This window comes from Felis catus, chromosome C2, assembly GCF_018350175.1.
Source record: "Felis catus isolate Fca126 chromosome C2, F.catus_Fca126_mat1.0, whole genome shotgun sequence".
Lineage (NCBI taxonomy): Eukaryota > Metazoa > Chordata > Mammalia > Carnivora > Felidae > Felis > Felis catus.
Window position 1 is genome coordinate 42,525,225 of NC_058376.1, and position 22,313 is coordinate 42,547,537.

The window sequence follows — 22,313 nt, forward strand, 5'->3', positions numbered from 1 at the left end:
ATCCTATTAATGTCCTACCAATCCATCCCCAGAGGTAACCACTAGCTGGAATTAGTTTCTGGTCTGCCTGTGTTTTTTGTTGTTACAATTCAGCCTATCTAAGCTTTACCGCAAATTTATTAGTAAATTGTCATTCATTTGGCCAAGTCTAAAGGAAGAGCCTCAGATGTTACAGTAAGCACTGCAGATTAATGCTTTCTGTACATCACTGTGGTGTTTGGTAAGGCGTACATAGCCATGTTTTTTGGTTTAAATAAATATAACGATAAATCCTAGGCCATTTATAGAAATTGCTGAGTTTTTAATTTGTTAATTAAGCTGTACATACAGATTAGCAAGGATTATCTGATGTGCTGTACACAGAACTGGAATGTTTCACATTTCTTTTTAAACCCCTAGAGCTTCTTGTTTATCCTCAGTACAAAGTTTAGAATTTTAGGATAAAAAGGACTTACAGACATTTGTATTCTACCTCTTTATATTTTAGGAATGAATAAATTGACACTAAGAATTTGACTTAAGATTTCAGAGTTAGCATATGATCTCAAGTTTGGTCCTCTTGCTATTTATTAATGCTCCATAAATTTAGGTAGTGATTTTGATGTAATTTTATCCTGAACTCCACAGTTTGAATTAAAATGTCAGCAAATAATGCACTTGTACAATAAAATCACGCCATAATTTTTTTTTTTTGGTAAGTATTTTTTATTGTATCAATTTTTTTTTGTGGTAGGTTTTTTCTTTCTCTTGTACATTTATCATAAAATAATGTTACCACGTGTCTTCTCCTACATGTGTCTACATTACTTTTTAACTTTGGAACTTGCTTTATGTGGTTCCAAATATTTTCAGTAATATCAATTTGATGTGTCAGTTTTTTTTAGTGTTTTAGTGAAATATTTTATTTTGACTTGCAAAATATTTTTGAAGTTAGAAATAGTTTCTATGTAATTATCTCATTTGAGGTATTGTCCCCTTAGTTGATAGATCAGGAAGTTTAGAATTGTAGATGTTCAAGTGATCTCAATAAAATCACTCAGAGAAGATTAATAATTCAAATATTTTCTGAATCTGAGTTCAAAAGCCCAGTATTATGTTGCTTATATTTCTGACATATCAAATTATTTATCTGTTACATACAAAGAGACTCTCAGATTAAATATATAAAACAAGCTTTTGACTCTTAATCCCTACTTTTTTTTTTTTTACTCAGAATTTACTTCAGTTTTAAAAATCTTTCTCACCATTAATTATTTCCTTGAAAACTTGGGCATGTAAACTTCTTTAGAAAACTTCGGTCAGTTTGGTGTAAGAAGATAAATAATTGTGATTACATTCTCTAAGATTGAACGGTTACTTTTATGTGAAGATTAATATAAATTAAATCCATTATAAAACTTTATCAACTGAAAATTATATATTTTCGTTTTACATAATGTTTACTCAGGCAAATGGGGGAGTCAGAAAATATATTATGCTGTGTCATTCCGTAAAGATGCTTAATGTGTGCCCAGCACATTTGATCCTGGGGCTCCCGAGCTGATTGACAAGTTCCAGTAGAGGAGACTATGTGAGAAGTTGCATGAGAAAGTTAAGGTCTGTTTGCTGTGGTAGCATGGACGGTCAGGAAGGACAGAAAGGACTAGGGGAATAGCAGGACTAGTAGGCCTACTGGAGGAGAGTGTCAGAAGAGGAGTCTGCAGAGTTGGGACTTGAGTCTGTTTAAGGATTTTAAGCAGAAAAATGCTATAGTTAGATTCCATCGACATCATGATTAGGTTTTATTAGCCGCATGCAATTCATGACCTTAGTATCCCTGTTACTAGGTAATCTACCTTCTGTTAGGTCCATAAACTAGGTTATGATTGTGACAGACCTAAGTCTGAGGTGATACTTGCAAGGTTCCTTGATGAAAACGAGCCACATGTTTATCTCTGTGCATGTATATAAATATTTTCTAAAATATTTTTCGAGAAAGAGAGAGACAGAGTGCAAGCCAGGGAGGGACAGAGAGCTAGGGAGAAGCAGGCTCCAGACTCTGAGCTGTTAGCACAGAGACTGACGTGGGGCTCGAACCCAGGAACCGTGAGATCATGACCCAAGCTGGAGTTGGATGCTTAAGTTAAGCATCCAGTGTGAGATGAGCGAGCACAGACTGAGCCACCCAGGCGCCCCTGTGTGCATATATATGATGCGAATAAATTACAGGCTAAACAAATGGTTCAAGTTTCCTTTAAAATAATTATTACTATTTTTACAAACCATTGTATTTAAACTTCCCATGGAAACTTCTGTTGACTAACTTCTTATTTGCGCTATAGCCTTGAGTAACTTGTACCTGCTCTGCTTGCAGGGACAGTATGATGTAAATGATAGGATAAAATAGCTTTGAACTGTTGAGACATACTGTGTAAATTCAAAGCATTGGTTATTGCAGGATTTGGGAAAAGATGAGAGCATTTTCTTCTGAGTTACTTAATTTGGGGCAATTATATAAAAGATACTTTTATTTTACAAAACTTTGCAGTATTTGATATTGATTGTCTCTTCACCCCTCTGGAAACTATTCCCGGTGCAGCCATTTCTTTGGTCTCATTTCTTTCTGACTGCAGTTTTAAGAGTTTTTTCAAAGGTTCTTGGGGTGCCATGTTCCCCTGGCTCTTCTCCGTCCTGTGCTCTCCCTGGGATCTTTCATCTCTTCTCATAGTTTTAATTACCAGGTATGTCTCATAAACCCAAGACAGATCTTTCTACAGCTTCAGACTTCAGTGTGAGATGAGCGAGCACTGCTGTCGACGTGTGTAAAACTGGAACCTGTTCATTCTCTTCTGTAATCCTGTTCCTGCCTGTTTTTGTGGTTTCATCTCATGGACTCCCTAGCTTAAATTTTGTGGTATAGTAAGAATAGCTATTGATTGAGCACTTATTTTGTGCCACAGACATTGAGCACTTCACTTGCATTGTCATATTTCATTTTACCACATCCCTATGGGATAGTTGTTATAATCTCATTTTACTGATAAAATTCTAAGAAGTTAAATAACATGGCCCAGGTCATATAGCTTGGAAGTGGCAAATCTGGGACTTGAATACAGGTCTCTCTAATACCAACTGTGTGTGAATATATCAGATTGCACACAATCCCTGTTATTTGTTCCTGGTAAAAACATAGTCCTTCCCATCCCAGCCTTTCTAGTTTGATATATAATTAAAGACTCAGGGATAAACTGCAATAAGAATGAAGTGATAACTTCTGGGAAGGTCACATTGTTAACTATTTGTTGATACTAGTTCCTAAAGCAGAAGCATATCGGGTTTCCTTTACACTCAATGTGTAGTTGTAGTGAGTCGTGATTATGTATGATGAGCCTCTAGCAAGCATGGTCTCCTTTTGTTTAATACGGCTCTACTGAGGTGTGCTCTTAACCCCTGGGTTTAGCAACTCGACATCCTGCCAGTTCTCCCCTCCTTGGTATGGTATCTTCCCAGGCAGTGTTCTCAGTCTGGACTCTCTTCATTCTCCCTCCTTCTATTTGCACCTTTCCCTTGCTTGGCAAACTTCTCCACTTTAACAATTTAGCTGAGGCATTGCCTTGTGTAAAAAGCTTCCCTGATCTTCTGTATCTGTATCTCTAGGCTAAAATCATCTTGCCCTGTATTACTTAAACATCTTGCATATATAGATGTGCATATTCAACTGTCATAGTGTCACAATGTGCTAATATTTGTTTATGTTTTAGTCACTCTCATTAGAAGATGAGTACACTGAGATAGAAAACCATGTCTCAGGCATTTTTGTGTCTGTAATGCCTAATGCCTAATGTACTTTTATTGAATTACTGTCTGATCAAATGACTAAATGATTGCATTTTTGCTAGTGTCAACTTTTCCAGATGCTATGAACCTAAGAACACTGTATACTGTTTTTTTTTTCAGTTGAAGGATTAATGTACTTGATCAGTAATCATAAGATTAAAAGACATAGAATATCTTCCATTTTTGTACCACAGCCAACTGTTCCTAGTGATAATTTACCATACTTTAAGCAGGTGTAATGACATGTACATTTTAACATGTGTTAGATTGTACATCTTCATGTTTTAAAACGTTGCATAGGATTTTGAGTGTTAGGTGAATGTTAACCTTTTAAATCCATTCTATTCTGAAAGTATAAATTCAATGTTTTGTTATCAGAGATTGCAGTAATTCATGCTGATTTTTATTTGTACTGCTAATGTTATGTTTATTCATTAAGACTTTAATGACCTCAAGTATTTAATTAAAGTCATGTTTTCAAGTATATAGCATAATGATCTAAAAAATTAACTACTTTCAACAGTAGTCAAAGTAAAAAAGAAATCTAGAGAGGCTTATTTTGTGCCAGTCTCAGCATAATTTTAATTTTCCAAAGTGATTTGTATGTTTGAAGGACTTTTTTTGTTTGAACCTAATATTTTAGTAAGAAAGGAAAGCATTTTTTTAAGTTTACTTATTTATTTATTTAGAGAGCACAAGCAGGAAGGGGGAGAGAGAGAGAGAGAGAGAGAGAGAGAGAGAGAGAGAGAGAGAATGAATATCTCAAGCAGGCCCCACACTCTTAGCGCGGATCCCAGTGTAGGGCTTGAACTCACCAGCCGTGAGATCACGACCTGAGCTGAAACCAGGAGTCAGACACTTAACCGACTGAGCCACCCAGGTGCCCCTAGAAAGGAAAACTTTTAAAGTAAAAAGCAAATATCTTTGGTAGCTAGCTTTAAGAGCAGTGTTTCAAAATGTGTAATAGCAATTACTTGGAAGGTTTTTTTAGGCTGACAGACAAGAATGGAGAGAAAACGTTAAGATGCAACCTGTGTAATACAGAAGGAAGGACAGCAACCTGTTTCTTGTTGTAAAGTATAGGAGGGCTAGGGATTGTGGATGTTTGTGTGCTGCTCTGTACAAGGTGTATAATTAATATTTATAGAATAAGTGATGCACATAAGCATAATGTGGGCATTTGTTCCCTCATGGTAATTGTTTTGGTTTATGGTCAGGTTTGAAGCATGGTGGATCTTGAAATGCATCATACATCTTTCAGAGGACAATTGAATTTGTTTTAATATCATTTTAATCTAATTCATTGTATATCTAGTAACTTGAGTTACCTAAAATATTATATAAATGCGACATTATCCATCCATCTCTTTTGGATAATTATTTATTGTATTTTGTTTAGGGAATTATTTTGTGTTTAAGTCTTTTTTTTTTTATTTTTTATTTTTTATTTAAAAAATTTTTTTTTCAACGTTTATTTATTTTTGGGACAGAGAGAGACAGAGCATGAACGGGGAAGGGGCAGAGAGAGAAGGAGACACAGAATGGGAAACAGGCTCCAGGCTCCGAGCCGTCAGCCCAGAGCCTGACGCGGGGCTCGAACTCCCAGACCGCGAGATCGTGACCTGGCTGAAGTCGGACGCTTAACCGACTGTGCCACCCAGGCGCCCCTTTTGTGTTTAAGTCTTATTTGATATTTAGTAGTTATGAATTCTTCAAACAAAATAATAAATTTATATTCTTAAAAATCACACACAGCTTCCTTAAGAAGTAAATTCATACTTTTCAAAGTTGATAATGCAGGCAAAATTTCTGTATGCACAGAGATATCTGGACCTCACATACAACCTCAGCTCCTTAAATTCGTGCCAGTACCATACTATCTTGATAATTACAGCTTTGTAATACGTCTTGAAGTCTGGACAGCTCCTTAAATTCGTAATCTGTCATGGTTCTCTTTGACATTCCCATTGACCCCACCACTGGCTGACAAGGTTGGGGTAAGGGGATGCTGCTAATTGTGGCTTACTTTATTCTTGCACTTACTCAAGCTTAGATATACTTCCATTCATTTCCCATGGTGGGTAGAGATGGTTGAAACATTTAGAAGACTAAGGCTCTTGGATAACAAAGGAAATTAATATGGAGAGTAAATTAACTTCATTCACAAAAACCAAGGCCCTCAACTACAAGGCCCCGCATGATCTGGCCTCTGGTGCCCTTCCCTGCTCCCTGTCCTTCCCTGCTCCATTCTCTCTGGGTTTTACCACATTGACTTGCATGCTGATGCTAGAACATTCCTGCATACCCCCATGTTAATGCCTTTGCCCTGGGTGTTCTCTCTTGCCCTAGATATATTTGCATGACTAACTCCCTCCTTCAAGGCCTTGCTTGGATTTTACCTTCTCAAGAAGGTCTGCCCTGATCACCCTAATGTAAAACTGCAACCTGGCTCCCATCTCCATTCCTGCCTCCCTTTAGCCTGCTTTACTCTATATTCTTCTTTTTATAGTAACTAATCACCTTCTAACATACTACATAGCTTATAATGTACTTATTTCTTACATTTATTATTACTGTTTCTTTTCACTAATGTGTAAATTTAGTAAGGGAAGAGTTTCTGTGTCTGTTTTTGTTTGCTTTTTTTTGTTGTAGTCATTTGAATAAAAAGGCATATCTCAAGTACCTAGAACACTGGTGTCTAAGCGTCCAGAGGGTGGTCAGTAACTATTTAATTGGTTTAATAAGCGACCAGTTTGGTTTTTGCAAGACCGAGTGCGTTCTTCCTCAGTGTGCAACCCCTAACTTGTCTGCCTCACATCTCAACTCTGTCCTTTCTTTTTGTTATATGAATCCTTTGAAGACATCTGGAATTAAAAACAAACAAACAAACAAAAAAACTCAACATATCCAAGAGAGTCAGGGCTAGGGGGATGAAAGAACACCCCTTCTAACATCTAAGCTCTGTTTTTTTAAACTCTTCTTGAGATGATCCTCAGTGAAGATGAGTTGGCAGAAACCCTGACTGTATCGCATAGGAATGTGGCCCTGTGGTTTTAACACAACAGCTGTGTTATGCTGCGACTTTCTCTCTATATTCCCAAATCCATGGTGTTAATGAATGGTCTTCCCTCTTGTATTGTGCAGTGGTTCAGCCTGAAACAGAAATGAGCTTTAGTGGTAGACTGAATTGCCAAGATGATAGGACCCTTTAATAGTTTTGTTCCTTTATACCTATGCCAGGTTTAAGAAGTCTCTAGGAATTAAGTGACTTAGGTTCTGGTTTTGACTCTAAGCAACTTGTCGTCTTAACAAGTCTGGGTTTATGTTTCTTCGATTGTAAATTGAACTAGACTTTTTTTTTTTTCTGATTCTCTGAAGTTTAGCTATGTCATCAAAAGTATTTTAAGCTTTATAATTTTAGGAACGCTCTTTCAAAATATGTTAGCACTTAAGTTAATAATCATGTTATTATACTGTATTTAAGATTTATACTTGGAAAGGTGCTGCATATCTAAAAACAGAGCTGAACACACCGTTGGTGTGTGTGAATCTTTAGCCATGATAAATAGCTCATGTGTTAGAATCCTTTTCCTTCTTTCTCTTATTTCTTCTCTACCTTTTGTACTCTCTCTTGTACAACTTTCTTTTATTTTTTTCCTTTTTTGCTTATAGAACAAAAGGATGACACTTCAAGGATATTTCTCAAGAATTTTGTTTTTTGAATCTGTTTCATTCATTACTGAACTGCCTGGGGTCCAGCAGATTGTCCTATACGTAGTAGATGTCCCTTATATGTTGCTTGAGTGAATGAATTTGCTTTTATTTTCCCCTAATATTGGATTAACTCAAAAGTGATTTTCAAATTTTTATTATTTTAAGAAAGGTGACTCTTGTGATGGTGGGACTTGATAATGCTGGTAAAACGGCAACGGCAAAGGGAATCCAAGGAGGTGAGTTGAAAATGTTTCTTATTAAATTACTCTGAATTATTTATTTATGTAAATTGTTTTGTGACATAATCATTTGGTACAGATAGTATACACTCCATCTCTTTATATTCTTAGTAGACTTGTGGCTAATATGGGGAATAGATTCTAGCTTACTAGTACCAGCCTATTAACATGTTTCAGATGTGAATAAATGCAGAGGTGCAGAGGATCCTTGAGGTCTTTGATCAGATAAAAGGCATTACATCTGTCTTCTCAGCACAGGAGGGAAAAAGTAAAAAAAGGACATGCCCATCTTTAAGGATACCTATCTTCCACTTGCATTCTCCTGGCCGGAATTTAGTCCCAAGGCTGCACCTAAATCAAACGGAGGTAGAAATACAGTTAACCAGCATGTCTTTCCTTGCGCGTCTTGATTGTTTTTCAATATGATATGTAATTTTTATAGTTATGTTAAAAGTAGGGCCTCTTTTTTACTAAAGAGTTTTATATCACTTATATTACATCTCATTGGATGTATTTACTTAGTCTTAATTTAATGCTGTTTACTACAACATAGAAGCAACTGTGCTAGTGAGTTTGTTGTGTACCCAGAAGATGTAGCATCAGCCAAGCATGAGTATGAATTGAGAAGAAACTTAACATATATTTTTTGCTGAAAAAGAATGTTGCAACAAGATACGCATACCAAATAGTCAGGGGCTTTTATTTATGGAGGTTTATGAAAGAAAATTAACACCTTGCAAAACTTGCTTTTGAAGGAAAATGTTTTGCCACCCCATATTCTAGCATGTAATATTAGATATAAATTGTGTATTGTTATCTGTGGATTCTTATGGTACCCCTCGTGCTATCTCCTAGCTTATATCCTCGCAGAGCACTGACTGTCATCATCTTAACCAGGGGCTGGCAAACTTCTTCTGTTAAAGAGCCAGATAGTAAATATTTGAGACTGAGGATCACGCAGTCTCTTTCCCAACTATACAACCCTGACATAATAATGCAAAAGCAACCATAGGCAACATGTAAACAAATGAGCATGGCCACCTTCCAATGAAACTTTGTTTATGGACACTGAAATCTGATGTGTTATGAAATACTATCCTTTTGATTTTTTTTGCAGTTATTTTAAAATGTGAAACACATTCTTAGCTTGAGGGCCATATAAAAATAGTGAGCCAGATTTGGCCTGCAGGCCATGACTGCTCCTCTAAACATCTTCACTTCTTCCATTTCTTCAAAGCCTTACATTCAAGGGAGTAGAATCTAAGAATCAGACTATCTAATTTGTTGTGTGTACTTAGAACATCCTCTTTCCATTGGGATCTTTCTCTTCTGATTTTCACCTCCATATATCCATCAGTTTCTCTTTCTGAGTTTAGAAAAAAATACTCAGGGTATTACATCATGAACAAAAAGTCAAAGCTGCTTTCTACTTTGAGCTCCCCTCTGGTTCTGTTTTTGTTCTTTATCTCATATTTGTTTACTCCTCAGCCTACTCCAGTGGCTGATTTCTTACCTTTTTACTTTTTTTAAAGATTCCAGTTATATAGAGCTACATGAAATTTTCCAGTGGAACCTTTTCATGCTTTTGTATTTGTTTATGCTCTTCCCACTTGTCTTAGTAGAGGGGATATCTGCTTTTAAAGCAGAATATCTAAATGTCTCTAAAGATGGTTTTTTTGTTATATAGTCTCCTTTATGAAGTCTTTTCCAACCTCCTGCTACCTTTACCCATTCCCATCACCATCAGTAGACTTGGCTACTTCCTCTGCTCTGGACTATACTAACCTATACCTGCTTGTATCACTACTTAATTACCCCCTTTGTTCCTGTATCTCTTCACCTTTCCAGAGCATAAATTCCCAAAGGGCAGTTTTACTCATTTTGGTGTCTCAGTTCAGCCATGCCATAGGTGTAGTAGGTGGTCTTCTTACAACACATCTGCCATGGCTTCCACTCTTCAGCTTATTTCTGCCTCATTTCTGTTTCTTTTCTTCCCTTTCTCTCCCCCCCCCCCCACATTTCTTTTGAGATATATCTGCTTCTCTTCTAACTGTAGTGTCTAAATCCACATCCTCAGTGTCTTTCATCTAGAATGTTATAGCTTCCTAATCAAGGAATACTTTCCATACCTTGACCTTTGCTTCTTTCAATCAACTTCTCTTTTTTAATGGCTGTCAAAGTGATTGTATTCATTGGATATAGGTTCAGTTGTCCTAACAAGAGACCTAAAATAACAATGGCTTAACAAAATAGAATTTTGTTTCTCATAATAGTGCATGCAAAAGTAGTGTAGGGCTGGCATAACACCCCCATGGTGTTATGTTCCTTCTCCTCTTTTTTTTTTTTTCCCTTGCCTACCTGTTCCTTATGTTCATTCTCCTCTTTTTTTTTTTTTTTTTTTTCCCTTGCCTACCTGGTCCAAGATGGCTCACTAGTACTGTGCATTTCAGCTGAGGGAAGAGGTAAAGTGGAAGGGAGGCCATTTTCTTTTCCTTTAAGGGCATGGACTAGAAGCTGCCACATCACTTCAGTGGTATTTTGGAGCTGACTCTTACTTGCTCTTATTGGCTTATATCAGCTATCGAGATCCAGTTAGATGTATCCCTTCCCTACCGTGTGTTCAGGTACCTCACACTGGTAGTTTGAAATTGGCCATAGTGGGAGTATTCACACCATGGAAAATGACAAACACTACATATCAAAGTCCTGCAAGAGAGGTTAAACATTTAATGCTACACCACTAGCTCACCATCTAGAATATGTTCTAATAGCCATTCCTAGCTGCCACAGAGGCTAGGGATTTAAGTTTTTATCCTAAATAGGTATGTGCTCAGCTAAAAAACTAGGATTCTCTGACTGTCCAGTGCTATTTCCTAATAATTTCTAAGAATAGTTGTTTTTTGGGTAGCAAAATTCTTCTTTGTGTAAATTGGTCCCTAGCATTGTTGGATATTAAAATATCTTCATTGTATTATAGTTGTTTGTTTATGTTTCCCCTTTTCTCCTCTATGTAAGAGCTCTGTAAGGTCAGAAGATGGATCTTATTATTGTGTATCTAGGACCTTGCACGGTGCTTAGCATACAATAGATGCTCAATAAATAAGTTATTGATGATGTATTTCACTTTATCTTGGACTTCGCAGAGATTGTCTTAGCACATATACTTTACCGAGATCCTCAGGGTTGGGGACCATTTGTCTTTGTACCCCTGGTTCTTATATGATCCCTGATCTATAATAGACACATGATAAACGGCTACTAGCATGAATGGATGGATAAATATGTGGCATGACAAAAGGAAGGATGGATGTAAGAACAGTAGCTTCAGCTGTCATGGCAGTCTGTAATGTTGAGCCACTATATACTTTGTGCTAAGTACTAAGGATACAACGATTGGTCCCAGCTACTGGGAAGGTATAGGCTATTGTGAGGACTAGCAAGAAGACAGAATATTATGATAGTGCAGGTGATACTGAAAGTAGGAAGGAATTATCAGAAAGGATTTACAGGGAAGTTGTATCCAGAACATTTAGTCCTGAGTCTTGAAACACAGAACCGTGAGTAGGAACCAGAGGAAAGGATAGACAAATCAGGGAGGGAAGACTTTTAAAGTTCTGACCTGGATTTGAGTCCTGGCTCTGCCTACCATATAACCTTAAAAAAATTACCTAATTTGAATTGGTTTCCTGAGAATGTTGCCATCATTTTATCTGTGCTTACGTTGGTCTCCTGCCTAGAATGTTCTTCTCCCTTCTTTATTATAATTTTGTGGTTTTTAAGACTTCATTTTTATTTCATGGCCTTTCTGAAGCCTTTGTGTACCATAACTTTCCCCTCCCTCCTCTTTACCCTTTTCCTCTTGAATGCCCTCAGTCTTAGTCTGGGCTGCTATACCAAACCATAGGCTGGGTGGCTTAAACAACAGTTATTTCTCACAGTTCTGGAGGTTGGAAGTGTGAGGTCGGGGTGCCAGCATGGTTGGGTTCTTGATGAGGGAGTCCTCTTCCTGATTTACAGACAATTATCTTCTTTCTGTGTTCTTATGTGGTGCAGAGAGACACAAGACAAACTTTCTTGTGTCTCTTTTTATAACGGTAGTAATCCCATCATGGGGAGTACACCCTCATGACTTCACTGAAACCTAATTACTTCTCAAAGGCTCCACCTCCAAATACCATCACATTGGGGATTAGGGTTTTAACATAGGAGTTTTGCAAGGTGGTGGGGGAAAGGGGGGGCATGGACACATCTAATCTATAACATCCTTATAGTATCCTCTCCAGACTTTTTTCATAGAAATATAGGTTCTTGTGTTAATTCCATTAATACATATCTGTTGATATTGTACTGCATGTTCTTTGAGGACAGCAACCCTATCTTATTCATCTTTACATCCTAATGCCTAACAAAGTCCTGGTACTGAGAGGTGTCTATACATATTAGTTCCCTCATCCCTACTCCAGCATAGTTGATTTATTTGCACTGATAATTTCCTGGGGGTACCTCTAAACTCGTATTCAAAGATGGCTGCCTGTTTTAACTATGGAAACCAATTCTGGCCTGGATTAGATCCATTTGTTTTAGATGTCTAGGGTAATCCTGTTTTAGGAATATCACGCTGCTTATATTGCTTCTAAACTTTTCTTTTTCTCCTAGATAAAGAAGATCTTAGAAAAGTGTGACTTGTAACGTCTCTGCTAACTTTCTAGGGAGTTGTTTAAATTTTTTTTAATGTTTGTTTATTTTTGAGAGAGAGAGAGAGCGTGCGCAAGCAGGGGAGGGGCGAGCGAGAGGGAGACACAGAGAAGAATCCAAAGCAGGATCCAGGCTCTGAGCTGTCAGCACAGAGCCTGATGTGGGTCTCAAACCCATGAGCCATGAGATCATGACCTGAGCCAAAGTCAGAGGCTTAACCAACTGAGCCACCCAGGTGCCTCTAGGGAGTTTAAACTGCACTAAAGTAGTTGCTGAAAGGGAGTAGTATGTGGCAAGTCTGTTGCCCAGTCACACCTAAGCCTAGCAGCAAATGCCTTTCAAATTTATCTTTGTAATAGCAAATATTCTGTTGAATGTGGGAATAATAACATTAGTGTTATTCAACAGAGCTTTCTGCAATGATAGAAATGTTCTGTATTGGCTCTGTCTAGTAGTAGTGTGGGCCACTAGCCTTGTGTGGCTCTGAGCACTTTAAATCTAGATAGTTCAATGGAGAAACTGAAATTTTAATTTAATTTTAATTGATTTTAATTTAAAAAGCCTAGTGTAGATTGTGGCCATTGTAAACAAAGTCCAATGGAGTAATGTTTGTTGTGGATTCTGGTGGTGAAGAGAGAGTGAAAGAGACAAACATCAAGTTTGAACTCTTCTTCATAACCATTGAGTCACCAGGTTCTATTAATGTTTCATGAGTTCTCTCCATTCTTCTCATTTTCATATCTCTCTGAAAAGTGGCCGTCACTCTCATTTCTAGTCAGCTCTAGAGATTTTGCAAAGATGTACCTTAAAAAAGCACTACTTTAGTCACATTAATTATATGATTGGTCTGCTGATATACCTTCAGCTTCGATTTCTCTGTCTTCAGAACTCTCTTAAGTCTGCATTCCCAATCTTAAGGGTTTGCGCCAAAGTTCAGTTTGTACTTTCTTTCCTTTGCTATTTCTGCTACTTAGCTCACTCTTTTGCCTGTCTACATACTACCTAGCTTTAAGGCCTAGGTCTGAGCTCCTAGTTGAAGTCTTTCTTGAACCTTAGTTATCTTTTTAATGTTGTCATTATTACCACCCCCTTGGCAGTTATAACCATGCATCCTATGCCTTCTTTGTATTGTCATATACAGAAGTCCAAAAAAATTCAATTTTAAGTTTATGAAAACATATGAAACATGTTCCTTAGAAACAATGAAATCTGCTCTATGTTTGTAAGCTGTCCTGAACATTTTTTTTATTTCAATTATGGCTTTAATTCAGTAGTTTGAAAAGAGTGGTCCTACTCTTCATAGCTTCTCCCATTCTTTGGTTCTTCTCAACTATTCTCTAAATATTCAGTTTTTCTTTATAGCTTCACAGAAGTTATAATGGTCCCTGGGGATGGCTGTAGTGTTGAAGAGTTGAAGTTTTTATTGTTTGTAACTTGGAGAGTCAATAGCCTTAAAGGCAAGAGTTCATTTATTTATTTATTCATTCTACAGATATTTATTAAGTACCTGTTATATGGTAGACATTATTCTAGGAGCTGGGGTCAATACAAAACAAATAAGCAAAATACAGAAATTTTTATCTGCATGGAGCATAAATTCTGGTTGGATATTTTATAGTATCTACCCTTCCCCATATCTACCGGTATGCTTAGATGTAAAGCTTAGTGCGTAAGCAAATAATAAACATTCCAATTAAGACTAAATTATGAAAAATACTTTTTATGTCCTTTAATTTGTGTAGTTAATGTTATTAATTTAAAGTCTAAGGTTGTTTCTTTTGTGTCATTTGAAACAGAGTATCCTGAAGATGTAGCTCCTACTGTTGGATTTTCCAAAATTGACCTCAGACAAGGAAAATTTGAAGTCACCATCTTTGACTTGGGAGGTGGAAAAAGAATTCGGGGTATCTGGAAGAATTACTATGCTGAGTCCTATGGGGTAATATTTGTTGTGGATTCCAGTGATGAAGAGAGAATGGAAGAGACAAAAGAGACAATGTCAGAAGTGCTAAGACATCCTAGGATATCGGGGAAGCCTATACTGGTGTAAGTAATGTTGGTGTCATTGTAAACACAGGAGCAGTGGCATTAGCCAATAAAAAAGTTTACCTAAGTTCCAAAATAAGCTAAAATAAGCTGAGTAAGCTAAAATCATCATGTCCTAGTATAATAAAATGTATGCAGTTAACGGGATTGTTTATATAGTGAGACCTTATTGTGATGTTCTCTGTAGGGATTAAGGGTTGAGGCTATATTATAAAGAAGAGTTATACTTCAATCTTCTGGGTATTCAAATGTAAACACTTTGTTTTGTTTGATAATTTACTTTGTATCAAATTTTGCATTTTGAAATGACGTATTAGTAAGATTCTAGAATGGTTTTCAGAAAATTTTTTGCCCTTTTTTAATAACTTATTTATGTTTTGCCTTTGTCCTGTTTTTCTTAAAGAGTATTCTTGTCTGGAAGTTATTTAAAAAGTTTATTCTTCTAATGCCACACTGATTGCCAAATTTTTATTTCTGTATTTCCAAATTGAATATGTGATCTGTGTTATCAACTTAGTCATATGCTTGTATCACTTTGTCCAGCTGCCTAACACTCTTTACAAAGTGACAAAGGACTTTTACACCACCTGCTCTCATAGCCTTTCTGCATAGTAGACACCAGATGGTGCTGTACCTATAAGACGTAGTATAAAGTGAAAGTTCTTTAAGTTGCTCGTAAAATCAGAGCGAGCTGACGTGCTCTTGCCTTCTTGTCCTTTTTCCTCATGCTTGTTTCATTACTGAGGATTAAAAAAAAAAAAAAAAAAACAACCCTCTTACCACATGGTTAAGTGAGAAATTATCAGCAGAGTTTCTTACTGGTTCTCAGTAGTAAATGAACATTTTTAAATGAGGCAGTTTGGAAGCTCTGATTACACGAAGTAAGACTTTATGTCATTATTTATTGGTACAGGTTTTATGGCTTAATTTTTATACATTTAACCAATTAGAAAAGTGATTTGTGTAATAAATTCTTACCTTTATTGAATCTGAAGGAAAGTTTAATAGACATATATATGAAGAATGAATTTTGTTGAACCACATAGGCTTAATTAGTCTCTACACGTTTAAGCAAAGAACCAGCATCTTCTAAAATAAAAAGTATTAATGACTGAGAAGACTGATGCTCATGTGTAACATAATCGTGTGTGTAGTTTTTAACCTAACAGTCATTTACTGAATTTATTCATTTATTAATTCGTGCATGTGCTAATGAAGCAAATATTTACTGAGCATCCACTATGTGCTAGTCATTGTTCTGGTGATGGGGATACCGCTGGGAACAAAACAATATAATCCATGGGTGGCCTGAGAAGCTTACATTCTAGGGCTGGAGACACACAGTAAATGTAATAAATAAGTTATATCAGACATTCGGTGATAAGTATATTGAAAAAAAAGTAAAGATCTCTTATCCTATGGTGGTGGTATGGCAGGGGTATGTTGCTCTTATAATCAGGATAATCATAGTGGGTCTTACTGAGGAGATGACACTTGAGGAGAGAGAGGCAGTCAGGCAGATGTATGTGGAAAAGCCCCGAGATGGGAGCATGCAGTTCATAAGGGACTGCAGTTATCACTGAAGAATCAAATAACAGCAGGAGGCCTGCTTCCAATTCTTTCACCTCCCTCACCTAATAGATTATCAGAATAGAGGTGAAAAAACCCAGAAAACCTCCAACTAGGGGATTGCTTCACTATGATAATTTTGTGGTCGGTGAGATCTCACAAAGGCATGAGAATTCATTATGGATACTATAATATGCTTGTGAAATATAGAATGATTTGCCATTTGACCAATTTTCATCTGGGGAATTTTACAACCAAAGGGTTCTTATTAATAAAGGTAAACTGCTTTTTGAAATGAGTGTGCTTAAAAAGTATACAAAACATTCAAAAAGTATACATTGTTAATAAATTTAGAACATGTAGGGAAGAGTGAGTTAAAAAACGTTGATCGAGGGGTGCATAGGTGGCTCAGTTGGTTAAGCATCGATTCTTGATCTCGGCCCAGGTCATGATCTCAGGTTTTGTGAGTTCAAGCCCCACATTGGATTCTGTGCTGACAGAGCTTGGGATTCTGTCTCTCCCTCTCTCTGCGTCCCCCCGCCCCTAGCCCCCACTCTCAAAATAAATAAATAAACTTAAAAAAAAAAAAAGTTGATTGACCATGCAGAGCCAACCACTGCTAACATTCTGATGAATTTCCTATGCATAGTTTTGCAAAATTCATAATATATACAGTTGCATATAATATATGAAAATTTGTACCTCACCTTTTTACATTTTTATGTATTTTTTAAAGTTTTATTTACTTTGTGAGAGAGAGAACACATGAGCAGGGAAGGGGCAGAGAGAGGGAGAGAGAGAATTCCAAGCAGGCTCTGTGTTATTAGTGTGGAGCCCAATGTGGGGCTCGATTTCATGAACTGTGAGATTATAACCTGAGCCAAAATCAAGAGTCTGACGCTCAACAGACTCCCCTTAATTTTTATTTAAAAAAAAAAGTATATATATATATATATATATATATATATATATACATATACGTATATATGTATATACATTTATTTATTTATTTTTAAGTAAGCTCTCATGACCCCAAGATCAAGAGTCACATGCTCTTCTGACTAAGCCAGCCAGAAGCCCCTGTATTTCATCGTCTTTTGTATGTTTCTAAACCCCTCTTAAATATCTACCCCAAACCTGTGTTTGGAAATTCTCCTGTTTACCTTTTTCTCTCTGACCTACAAGTAATTCCTCTTGTTGATATTACTGTATTAACATGGCTTGAGTCTCCACTTCCCTCTCTATTCGCCTTGATGTACTTCCTTTCATCCCCTCGACATTCCTCGGCTGTGTTACTTACTGGTCTTGACCAGTCTCTCTGTTGTCTATCCCATCCTCCAAGCTCTCCTCTGCATTGCTAGCAGGAACCTTTTTCTTTTTCTTTTTTTTTTTTTTTTTTTTTTTTTTTTGATGTTTTTCAACTTTACAAAATTTGGTGTTTTACCAAAAAAATCGATGTTTTATAAAACTGGTACATGCTGTAACAAGTGAAACAATGCAAGAATGTGAGAGCTCTTTTTAGCATACACATTTGATCACTTTACAGTTCCTCTGCTTAAAGTCCTTCAGGTAGCCTTCACTGCCCCATGCAGATAAGAAATTGTGCTTAACTGATACAACCCTAGCATGTAATAGGTATGACATTGAAGAGTCCACTAGGTAATAAGTGGGAAGAACCCTGCTAAGCTCAGTGCTAGGAGCTCTGGTGGGTTGTGGAGAGGCAGGGCAAGGTTACTTGAATTAGGAGGCAGGCTCTAGTGCCCCTTGTTGCACTTAGCTGCTTCCTTCCAGTCCACAAACATCTGGACCGATCAGGAGCAAAATTTAATGACAGCATCTCATCTCATCTTCTGTTCCTCCCTTGACTGAGCCTAAACTAGCTGATTTAGGACCCACAAAGCCTCTCAGAACTAACTTCAACATCTAGATAACTTTCTCTTCCCACCCTAGAATGATGAACAAACAGACAACAATATCAGACCTCTGAGAAAATTCAGCCATTCAGCAGAAGGAAATAAACCTGAAAAATTGTCTATAATCACAAAACTGCAAATTGGTGGAGCCAGAATTCTTTCATGCTATGGGAGCAAAGTTAGATCAGCACAGTAGAAGGTCCTAGACAGTCTCTGGCTCTGCCTGACGTGCTGTTGCACACCAGCCTGATAGCATGTGTCACTGCAAATGAAGCCTCAGCCAAATGTCACTTTATGTCACAGCCTTGAGAGTTCTCTTGAAAGGTCAGAATCATAGAACATCATTAGGCTTCTGTGCTTTATTAGCTCAGAAGTTATGTTTTACAGTTCTATAGCTTTACTACTTAATAAGCATAATATTTTGATGAAAATCTATGAAATAATGGTGAAAAATTGACAAACCATGGGTTTAGAGAGAAGATGGAGAGTCTGGAACCTGAATTCTAAGAGCTGGTGTGCATTTGTTTATGAGTCTGGCAAGTCACTTCACTTCTTTGGACTTAGTGGTTAAATACCTCTTGTATTAAAAGTAGATGTAAAATATTGTAATTCTGTTTTTTTGTATTCAGCTGTATATAATCATGTGAACCATTTCAGTAGAAAAGTAAAAGTGACTGAAGAGATTAAAAATAGATGCTATTCAAACTTTTTGCCCTGTAATCATGTTAACCTGTTTATTTACTTAGAAAGTGTTCCTTTTACTCCCCTAGGTACAATAGAGATTAACCTGTACTCTGATTAAGGTATGAAATATATTATCTACCCTCATGTACCCCTGTATACTCTTGCTTTAACAATTTATAACTTAATTTTTAAAAAACTAAAATTAGATACTCTGAACAGATGAAGACCTTTCCAATAGAAAAAAGTGAGTAACTTTTGCAGTAGTATGAATAGCACTGGAATCAACATAACCTCCAATTTCTTTTTTAGTTGAAACATAGTTGACATGTAATACTAGTTCCAGGTGTACAGCATAGTGCTTCAGTAATTGTGTATACGTTACAAAATGCTCACCATGGTTAAGTGTAGTTACCGCCTGTCCCCATACACTTACTACATCATCAACTATATTCCCTTGCTGTACTTTTCCTTCCCATGACTTATTTATTTTACAGCTGCAAGTTGTAACCTCTGACTTTGAAGTCAGACAGGCCTAGGGGAGGTTATTTGCTCTGAGTTTCCGTGTCTACACTTGTAAATAAGGATTTTAGTAAGTGTGTTGTCATGAGAATTTCAGATCATGTATTTAAAGCAGCTAGTGCAGTGCTTTACTAGTGGCTTTGCAAGTGTGATTGATGATGGATATGAATAGTTATTGTTGATGATATGCTGTGTCTGGATGGAGATGAATTAGGAGAGCTTTTAAAATGTCTCATTATATGAATTCAGGCTACATGAAGCTTTTGATTACAGAAAATGACATGGTTTAGTAGGTGAGAACATGAGCCCAGGTGCTCATAGTAATTTTACCAGTAGATTTTCTAATATTGTCCCTCTAATGCTTAGTAAGTTTTTCCCTTTAAGGTAATCATTTTAAGGGAAAAAAATACTTTTAGTGCCTAGTAAGTGTGTGGATAACATATAAAATATGTTAAGCAACAAATTAAGTATTCTGTTGTTTTTTTTGCTTAGGTTAGGTGATTCTTTTTTTTTTTTTTTTTTTTTTTTTAGATTTTACTTTATTTCGTTTATTTATTTACTTTTTGAGAGAGCACATGCACATACATATGAGCTGGGGAGAGAGGCAGAGGAGAGAGAGAGAGATTCCCAAACAGGCTCCGTGCTGTCAGTGCAGACAGAGCCCGACACAGGGCTTGATCTCACAAACCGTGAGATCATGACCTGAGCTGAAATCAAGAGTCGGATGCTTACCCAACTGAGCTACCCAAGGCGCCCTTCTCTACACCCAACATAGGGCGTGAACTCACAACCCCAAGATCAAGAGTCACGCTTCACTGCACAACTGACTGAGCCATCCAGTCCTCCCAGCGTGATTCTAATTAGTTTTAAAATATAACAGTGAAAATTATATGCGATATATTGCTTTGCCATGAATCTTTCGGTGTTAAGTCTTGCTGTAAAAGCACTATGTGCAGATATAAATACTAATAGAACTCTACAGTTTTACAAACACTTTTGGACATAATTATGCTAGTGAATATTAAATAATACTTAATGTTGTCAGTTTCCATGATAAACAATTTGGGAACAATTATAAACCAGTATCAGTAATGTCATAGATAAAAGGATATAGTGCAACTTCAGAAGGGGCAGAAGAAATGTATCACCACCTGATTAGGTGGAGAGTTTGTCATTGGTTTTAAATGTATCTTTTTTATAAAGTTCTTTAAACATTAGGAGCTGACATAGATGAAACATCTTTTTCTCTGGTAATACTTGATAATTGACACAGCAGAAAGCTCTTCAATTTCTTTGTATTTTATAATTTAAAATTTATTTTATAGTGTTAGGAGGTTATGTATATGTATATTCCTATTATCCATCAACTCCACTGTGCTTTCAACTAATAATTTTGCCTCCTAGTTCTTTAAGGAAGTAGAAACTTATGTAAGAATTCTTTCATTTAGGACCACCAAATTTGTTCAACTATCTGCTTTTATTCCTAAATATTGCCTTTTCTCAAGACTATAATATGGAAAAAGTGCTTCTGCTCCTATCCAAGGCCACCTTCTCCATTTGTACTATAGATCCCAATCCTTTCTACTTTTGCATATAATCCCTTCCATTTCTTGTATCAAGAGTTTGCCAGTGTGGATTGTTCCCATTAGCAGGATGTGCTCTTGGACTTCTTAACTTTAAGTGTTATGGAATCCTTTGACCCTGCATTCTTCTCAAGCAGTTCATTCCTTTTCACAGTCCTCTATTCACATAGCTGGAAAGTATACTTCGTAGTGGCTGCTATACTTCATATTGCATTCTTTCTTCAACGTACTTCTCTTGTGCTTCTATCCCTACAAATCCTTGAAATGGCTCATGTTCGAGTCAACGATTTGTCTTCACTTTGCCAAATCCATTGTCAGTTTGCTGTTCTTATTTTACTTCAGGTTGACTTCTTCCTAAACTTTGTCCTTTTAACACTCTGCATTGTAGCACACTTTTTTGGTTTTCCTTATACTTCATTAATAGTTTCTTCTCAGTCTCCTTTATTAACTCTTCCACTTTAGGTGGAAATTTTGGAATACCTCAGGCTCTTCTCTGGGTATTTGATTTTTTTGGATCTACAAACTTTTTAGGTAACTTCATTCTAAAATCACCCACCTCTGGGGCACTTAGGTGGCCCAGTTGGTTGAGCCTGTGACTCTTGATTTTGGTTCAGGTCATGATCCCAGGGTCACGAGATCATCCAATCAGTCTCCTGTAGATTCTAGCTTTGAAATCTATCACAAGTTAGTCTAATTTTTTTTTTCATCACCACTTGTATAGTACCTAGTAGTTAAGAATTTGTTTTGGAATCAGACAGCCTGGGTTCAAATTCTGATTCTCACAGTTTCTGTGACCTGGGACAGGTTACTTAACCTCACCGTACCTAGTGTTTTTGTGGGCAAAACTGTAAAATTATTAGAACAATGCTGAGACATAACACACTGTATTAACCTTGAGTGTTAGTAATGCTACCCCCACCCCCACCTCCATTCCGATCCTAGTCCAGGCTTCCACCATCTCTTACTGGGATTGCTGCATTACCCTTCTGGTGGTTTTCTATACCTGCATCCTTGTCCTCCACTCATCTGCCTCAAATCCATTCTAACCCACATACAGCAGACAAGATGATTTTTCTCAGATAAATTACATAACGTCATTTTCAGGCTAGAGACAGTCTAAGGGCTTAACATTGATTATACTTGCTGTAAACTTCGGACTTACATGGCCAACAAAGCCTTTCATCTAGCCCCTGCTGACCTTTCTTAACTTTATCTCTTACCTCATTACTCCTTTCTTACTATGATACAGATGTACTGCTCATTTTTCTTTAAACAGAGTAAGTTATATCATCCTCAGGTTCTTTGTACTATGTCTGGGATATACTGTTCCTTGTCCTCATCATTTAGATATTCATTTAATGTTCCCTTTCAGAGAGGCCTTCACTGACCACCCAAGGAAAAGAAGCCATTCCAAAAGTCAGTTTCTCAATACCTTAAGTTTCTGCCAAGAGCTTAACAGTATCTAATATTTATATTTGTTTTTTACCTGCTTTCTCCATTAAAATGTGAATTCCAAAACTCTATTCCTGTGTGAG

At 36.8% G+C, this 22,313-nt stretch overlaps 1 protein-coding gene across 5 annotated transcripts in view; it reads left to right on the forward strand.

Annotated features, from left to right (window-relative positions):
* Nucleotides 1–22,313, forward strand: part of ARL13B (ADP ribosylation factor like GTPase 13B) — a 70,512-nt gene that overhangs the window by 6,012 nt on the left and 42,187 nt on the right. For 4 of the 5 annotated variants that reach the window (XM_019839570.3, XM_003991550.5, XM_045036780.1 and 1 more), the window contains exons 2-3: nucleotides 7,696–7,766; nucleotides 14,261–14,510. In XM_019839570.3, coding sequence (XP_019695129.2) covers nucleotides 7,696–7,766; nucleotides 14,261–14,510 — 321 coding nt within the window. The remainder of the gene's footprint in view (nucleotides 1–7,695; nucleotides 7,767–14,260; nucleotides 14,511–22,313) is intronic. The other variant, XM_019839572.3, reaches the window with a different exon arrangement.